This window comes from Mandrillus leucophaeus, unplaced genomic scaffold (assembly GCF_000951045.1).
Source record: "Mandrillus leucophaeus isolate KB7577 unplaced genomic scaffold, Mleu.le_1.0 Scaffold120, whole genome shotgun sequence".
In the NCBI taxonomy this organism is placed as follows: Eukaryota; Metazoa; Chordata; class Mammalia; order Primates; family Cercopithecidae; genus Mandrillus; species Mandrillus leucophaeus.
In genome coordinates, this window is record NW_012100321.1 from 922,371 (window position 1) to 929,967 (window position 7,597).

The 7,597-nt window shown below is 51.6% G+C and overlaps 1 protein-coding gene across 1 annotated transcript in view; it reads right to left on the reverse strand.

The window, feature by feature from the left end:
- The window catches only part of ZC3H4 (zinc finger CCCH-type containing 4), a 49,742-nt gene that overhangs the window by 20,845 nt on the left and 21,300 nt on the right, over positions 1-7,597 (reverse strand). The window contains exons 4-8 of the mRNA XM_011969726.1: positions 6,417-6,639; positions 3,164-3,318; positions 2,089-2,185; positions 1,827-1,966; positions 1,116-1,226 (exon numbers count right to left, since the gene is read on the reverse strand). Coding sequence (XP_011825116.1) covers positions 1,116-1,226; positions 1,827-1,966; positions 2,089-2,185; positions 3,164-3,318; positions 6,417-6,639 — 726 coding nt within the window. The remainder of the gene's footprint in view (positions 1-1,115; positions 1,227-1,826; positions 1,967-2,088; positions 2,186-3,163; positions 3,319-6,416; positions 6,640-7,597) is intronic.

Here is a 7,597-nt window from a genome sequence, read left to right on the forward strand (position 1 = left end):
CTTGATCTCCCAGGCTCAAGTGATCCTCCCACCTCAGCCTCCTTAGAGGCTGGGACTATAGGCAGACACCATCGCAATGGGTTTTAATTTTTTTTTTTTTTTTTTGCTTACAAGATGGGGTCTATGTTGCCCAGGGTGTATCGTTTGTTTTTGCTTATATGTATTTCAAGTTTCTTAACAGAATATAAGCTGTAACTAAGAAATACTGGCAAGGCGCAGTAGCTCACACTTGTAATCCCAGCACTTTGGGAGGCTAGAATCAGGAGTTTGGGACCAGCCTGGCCAACATGGCGAAACCCCATCTCTACTAAAAATATGAAAATTAACCAGGTGTGGTGGCGTGCGCCTATAGTCCCAGCTACTCGGGAGGCTGAGGCATGAGAATCGCTTGATCCCAGGAGGCAGAGGTTGCAGTGAGCCGAGATTGTGCCACTGCACTCCAGCCTGGTTGACAGTGAGACTTGGTCTCAAAGGAAAAACAAACTATTTTATACATAACATTATTTGTTTAAAGCATCTGTTTCTTCCCAAGACAGATGCAGGGGTGCAGTATGCCCTGAGCACACATCTGCTAGTGTCTGTTGCTGCCTGGGATACTGGGGTAAGAAGTTGCCGGCTGAACTAGCTGGGTTATTACACTTGTTTCCTTCGGTGGAAAGAACTCTGTGGTCATTGGTCCATCTTCTGACATTGAACTTTGCTATGAAGTCCACGGTTAACCTCATCCTCCCCTCCTCTTCTATCTGGATGCTTTAATCATTCCCCATGCAACCCTGAAGCTCAGTAACTTCACCAGGATATGGTGCTTCTCTGCATTCACATCAACCTTCATAATTACATTTCAGGCTATATGGACCGGTTGAAAATTTTGGTCAAAAAATTCCCCTAAAACCCAAAATCCTCATCTTGTTGTGGGTCCTCCTCACTCTGAAAGTCAACCTGAGTCTTTCAGGCCACCCAGGCAGCTCTCAGTACCGGCAAGTGTCCACAAGGACAAAGACCACACAGTCACTCCCACCCAGCGTGACCACGGCTCCAGAACATTCTGGAAGCCGTGTGTCCTCTGGGGGCTGCTGGCCTCCTAGAGGTGCCTGGGAGTTTTCAGTGCTCCTTACCCAGGTGCAGCGCCCTTCCACGAAGTACTTGCAGATGACTTTGCCTTTCTTGTCCGACTGCTGGTGGGGCTTGTCATGGTCACGACTCCGGTAGCTTCCACCACCACCGTCCTGCAATAGACAGGGTGTGGATGTAAAGGGAGATGAAAGGGAAGGGTGGAGATGGGATTGGGGTTAATAAGCAGCACGGGAGAAGGGGATGAGGACTCCCTTAAGAGCTCACAAGAGCACCAATGGGCAGGCTGCATCTAACTCTGAGGCTGCATGCACATTTAAGCCCCATGGTGCAGGGTGCTGGTGCCTGGTGAGGAAAAGCTCTAGCCCTTGGAGTTGTTAGTCACTTACACCTGAAGTTCCACACACCTGTGGAGGAACACATCCACCACACCTAGAGGCAGTGGCATGGGCCTCCCTGCAAAACCTTCCAAGACTAACTGGATAGTTCACCTAGAACCTTCTGAACCTCAGAGACGTGTTAGGTATGGCTGGAGGTGCTGCTAATGACATGGTTTTAAACACAGGGTCTCAGCAGCAGTACATCTATCTCCTCAGGATATCGCTGGTTATGCTGGTCAACGCTGGCCAGCCCTCTGGGGGGTGGCTGATGACAGCAAAGGGGACAGGATCAGCTTACAGAACGACTCATTAAAGGGAAAAAAGGCTAAGAAGGGATCTTGGCCCAAACATCAGATCAGAGTGGAGTCAACTCACGCCCATGTCCTCATCATAGAAGTCTTCGTCATCGTTCATTCCGCCTTTGTTCATCCCTCCTCGGCTGCCACCTCGGCCTCGGCCCCGGCCCATCCCTTTCCCTCGGCCTCGGGAGCCCCTGCCACGGCCTCGACTTAGCCCTGCGGAGGGGAGACGGTGTTAAAACCTGCCGACCACCCCCTCCCCACCCCCCTGGGACTAGATTCCAGCAGCTGCTGGAATCCCTGCCCCACCCAGCGTGTCCCCTCCAGGCCCTGCCTACCTCGGCCTCGGCCGTCCTTGGACCGGCGGTACTGGTTCAGCTCCTTGGAGTACTCGTCATAGTCGTCGTCTCCCATTGGCTCCTCACTCTCTCCATACTGGAATCCGCAGAGGAGAGAGCAGGAGAACGTCAGGTAGGGAACAATGAACACTGTCCCCACCTACACACTGCCCCTTTCTGAAGGATGGTGACCATCCAGGGGACTCATACCATAACCCGTCTCCACAGAGCCTGACGACAGACAGGTGGTCCCAATCCTTCCCACTGCAGTCTTCCCTCTGAAAACCCAACCCAATAGGCAAACCCAGCATGGCGCCTCCCTACATACACATCGCTGTGGGCTCCAAAAGGGCAAGTGGGCAGCGGGCCGTGGACTGGCGTGGAAGGTCTGTGGGTAGGACCAGGATAGCAGGTGCAGTGCGCCTGCCACTCCTTCTCCCGGGTGGGGGCAGGGATGAAGGACCACGTGCCTGGCTGGAAATGTCTCTAGAGGACTTTCAGGAAACTTCTCTCTAGTGACAGGATGTTTTTCACAGCACATCCTGTGATACCTCTTCTTTTTTTTTTTTTTTTTGAGACAGAGTCTCACTCTGTCGCCCAGGATGGAGTGCAGTGGCGCGATCTTGGCTCACTGCAACCCCGCCTCCCGGGTTTAAGTGATTCTCCTGCCTCAGCCTCCTGAATGAATAGCTAGAACTACAGGCACGTGCTAACATACCTGGCTAATTTTTTATATTTTCAGCAGAGACAGGGTTTCACCGTGTTAGCCAGGATAGTCTCCATCTCCTGACTTCGTGATCCATCCGCCTCAGCCACCCAAAGCACTGGGATTACAGGCGTGAGCCACCACGCCTGGCTGATACCTTTTCTACTTTAAACCACATGAAGGTTTTATCTATTCCAAAATGATAAATAAACATTTTTAAACACATACATCTGCCCTCTGAGGCCTCCTTTCCTTCAGAAGGGTCATATGTCTTCCTACCTTAGCCTCACAGCCTCTATGAGCAGTGCTCACGCCCCGGAAAGCCCACCAGCCTCACCCCGACGTCCCCAGGGCCAGAGGAAACCTTACGTCCATCTCTTCCTCGTAGAAATCCTCTTCATCCTCCGGGTGGTCTCCTCCCATAGAGCCTCTGCCCCTGCCTCGGCTGCCCCTGCCCATGCCACGGCCTCGCGATCCTCCACGGCTTCCTCGGCCCCTGTAGCCCCGGCCCCGGCCTCGGCTGCCTGCATGGAGATTCAGACAGTGAGCCTTCAGCGGGAACAGATGCCACCGGCAAGAAAGAAGACAACCCACTTTCTGCTCCTGAAGTCAATCACTTCAGCCTCCTCCTCCTCCTCCTCCAAGAAGCCTTCCTAGATGCCCCAGGTAGGCTAGTGGACCCTCTGGTTCCCTCAGTGGGGGTCCCTCAGCACACTGGACACACAGCTACTGCAGTACTCACTCCCCTTCCTCACAGGGACTTGTCCACTTAGAGCTGCACTGTCCAATATGGCAAACACCAGCCCACGGGCTAATGAGCAACTAACAAGTCTGGCCCAAAATATAAGATGCTAGCCTTGAAGTCTGACAAGACTAGCTAGCCCTGTAGTTTGAACTTGTGATTTAGACAAGAGTCCAAAACACATTCTGGACTTCAAAGACTTAGCTAAAAAAAAAAAAAAAAGGCTGGGTGTGGTGGCTAACGCCTGTAATCCCAACACTTTGGGAGGCTGAGGTGGGCAGATCACCTGAGGTCAGGAGTTTGAGACCAGCCTGGCCAGCATGGTGAAACCTCGTTTCTACTAAAAATAGAAAAATTAGCCAGGTGTGGCGGCACACACCTGTAGTCCCAGTTACTCGGGAGGCTGAGGTGGGAGAATTGCTTGAACCCAGAAGGCAAAGGCTGCAGTGAGCTGAGACTGTGCCACTGCGCTCCAGTTTGAGCAACAGAATGGGATCACGTCTCTCCCTCTCTCTCTCACACACACACACACACAAGTGAGAAAGAATATAAAATATCGCATTTGTCTCATTTGATTACATGCTGAAATAAGATTTTAAACATATTAGGTTGAAAATAGAACATCAAAATTAATTTAATTGGTTTCACTTTTTCCTTCACTTAAAAAAAAAAAGAAAAGAGTGGCCAGGTGCAGTGGCTCAATCCTATAATCTCAGCACTTTGGGAGGCCCAGTTGGGCAGATCACTTGAGAACAGGAGTTCAAGACAAGCTTGGCCAACACAGCGAAACCCCATCTCTACTAAAAATATAAAAACTTAAGTCCAGTCACAGTAGCTCACAACTGTAATCCCAGTACTTTGGGAGGCCAAGGCGGGCGGATTGCCTGAGCTCAGGAGTTCAAGACCAGATTGGGCAACATAGTGAAACCCTATCTCTACTAAAAATAAAAAAGCCAGGCATGGTGGTACGGGCCTGTAATCCCAGCTACTAGGGAGGCGGAGGCACGAGAATTGCTTGAACCTGGGAGGCGGAGGTTGCAGTGAGCCAACATGGTGCCACTGTACTCCAGCATGAGTGACAGAGTGAGACTCTGTCTCAAAAATAAATAGATAGGCCGGGCACAGTGGCTCATGCCTATAATCCCAGCACTTTGTGAGGCTGAGGTGGGCGGATCACCAGGTCAGGAGATCAAGACCATTCTGGCTAACATGGTGAAACCCTGTCTCTACTAAAAATACAAAAAATTAGCTGAGCATGGTGGCAGGTGCCTGTAGTCCTAGCTACTTGGGAGGCTAAGGCAGGAGAATGGCATGAACCCGGGAGGCAGAGCTTGCGGTGAGTCGAGATCGTGCCACTGTACTCCAGCCTGGGCGACAGAGCAAGACTCATCTCAAAAAAATAAATAAAATAAAATAAATAAGTAAGATGGGTGTGGTTGTACATGCCTGTAATCCCAGCTACTTGCAGGAGTGAGGCACAAGAATTGCTTGAACCTGGGAGGCAGAGGGTAGAGGCTGCAGTAAGCCTAAATCGTGCCACTGCACTCCAGAATGGGTGACAGAGCAAGACTCTGTCTCCCAATAAACAAAAAAGAGTGATGGGGTCTCATTGTGTTGCCCAGGCTGGCCTCCAACTCCAGGGCTCAAGTGATTCTCCCGCCTCCACCTCTCAAGTAGCTGGGACTATCCAGTGTCCTTTTCACTTTTTAAATGTGGCTACCAGAAAATGTAAGTGATATGGTGGCTTCCAATCTAATTCTACTGGACAGCACCAGTCTAGGACCTCCGAAAAGCACAGGGGCTGCCCCAGGGAGGTGTCCAAGAAAGACTGCTAGAAGAACGAAGGAGCCGGGTGAGGTGGCTCACGCTTGTAATCCCAGCACTTTAGGAGGCCGAGGCGGGCGGATTACGAGGTCACGAGATTGAGAACAGCCTGACCAACATGGTGAAACTCCGTCTCTACTAAAAATACAAAAATTAGCTGGGCGTAGTGGCATGCGCCTGTAATCCCAGCTACTCAGGAGGCTGAGGCAGGAGAACTGCTTGAACCCGGCAAGTGGAGGTTGCAGGGAGCGAAGATCGCGCCATTGCACTCCAGCCTGGTGACAGAGCGAGACTCAGTCTCAAAAAAAAAAAAAAAAAAAAAAAAAAAAGCAAATGAATGAACAGCTACTCAACAAGCTGGGCCTCAGGCAGGGCTCACAAGTCTGAGAACCCCTGTGCTGGAAGATTCCAGAAGCCACTCTCAGGCTGGGCAGTCTTTCTGGCAGGAGACAGTTCGATGGTTCTTTTTTGTTGCTGTTGTTGGACAGGCTGGTCTCTAACTCCTGACCATAGGTGATCCGCCTGCCTCGGCCTCCCAAATTGCTGGGATTACAGGCATGAGCCACTGTGCTGGCAGAGATGGTTCTAAGAGGCCAGTCAGCGCTACTGTGTCTCTGGTGCTCAAGCTTCCTCCACCTTCCTCTCAAAGGACACAGGTCCAAGGTTCAGAGGTGGGGCAGAGGCAAGGACTGCAGTCACACCTTGTCAGGTGATGGGGCTGGGAGAATGAGGGAGCACTGCTGCGGGGTGGGGCAGCCAGCTGTCAGTGACCCTAGCCCAGGTGAGAGAGAAGCTATCCCCTTCTCCCCCGACAGCCGACCAGGAAGTGACCCTTCAGACACGCTGGCCTTCTCCCTGCCTCACACCAGCCTGGCACCACCCCAACCACAGACCAGCGGGTGATCTCTCTGGTCCCCTGTGCCACGCATGTGCAGATCCCGGCCCTTCTTTGTACACTTATCCCAACCCTAAGTGACCAAAGTTGAGGCTCTGTGAGGCCAGGCCACCCGGGTGGCTCCGATGCCCCGGAGGAGAAATTGCCAAGGCGGGGCTCACCTCGGCCACGACTGCTGCCCTCCTTGGCACGCCGGTACTGGTTCAGCTCTTTGGTGAAGTCGTCGTAGTCCTCCTTGCCCATGTCCTCCTCCTCGTCGCCCTCGTATTCCCCATACTGCTCGTTCTCATAGTCCTCGTACATGCCATAGCTCTTGCTGTCCATCTTGGAGTAAGCCTTCTTGGGCAGGGGCGTGGCATGTGATGGGGGGTACTGCTGGTGGGACTGTGTCCCAGAGATGGGGAGAAGAGGTGAGCCGGATCCCACAGCTGCAGATGCAAACTACCAAGATCCCCAGTGTTCCCTAAATGAATATGTCTGTCTGGGTGCTGCTACTGTCCCAGGGTTGCACTGCTGGTCCCCAGACCCTCTGAGGACAGGTTCTCATACCAGGAAGTGGGGGTAGCAGAGGGCCCAAGTGTTTCTGTTCCTCATAAAGGACCAGAGCTAGAAAGAAAACAGAACCACAGACCCCCAATCCCTGATGAACGAAGGGGAGGAGAAGGGAGCATTTCCCAGGGATGCAGAGCAAGCACACAGGGAGGGGCCTGGGAAGCAGGAGGGGGCTGCTCAGTCACAATTTTGCTAGGGCCCTGGAATTCAATAAATGCCCTGCTTGGCAGCCGGGCTAGAAAGCCGTCTCAAATGATGCTTTCCAAAGTGTGGTAGTGCCAAGTGGTACTAGAAGAAGTTAAAGATACTCATAAAATCAGAAGTAACCAAAACATCCTCCAACAGGTAAATTGAAAACAAACTGGTATATCCAGACAATGGAATAATAGTGAATATGTAACAATAAAGGGTGCATTGGGCAAAACCCAAAGAACTACACAACACTAAGTAATAACAATGTATCAACACTGGCTCATCAATTGTAACAAAGTTACCACAACAATGTAAGACATTGGTAATGGGAAACTGGGGGCAGGCGGAGGGGAGAAGGGAACTCCACTACTACCTGCTCAATTTTCTATAAACCTAAAACAGCTCTAAAAAATAAAGTCAGGGGGCCGGGGGACCAGGGGCCCGGGCGCAGTGGCTCACGCCTGTAGTCCCAGCACTTTGGGAGGCCAAGGCGGGCAGATCACGAGGTCAGGAGATGGAGACCAGCCTGGCCAACATCGTGAAATCAGATCTCTACTAAAAATTCAAAAATGAAAAAAAAAAAAAAAAAAAAAAAAAA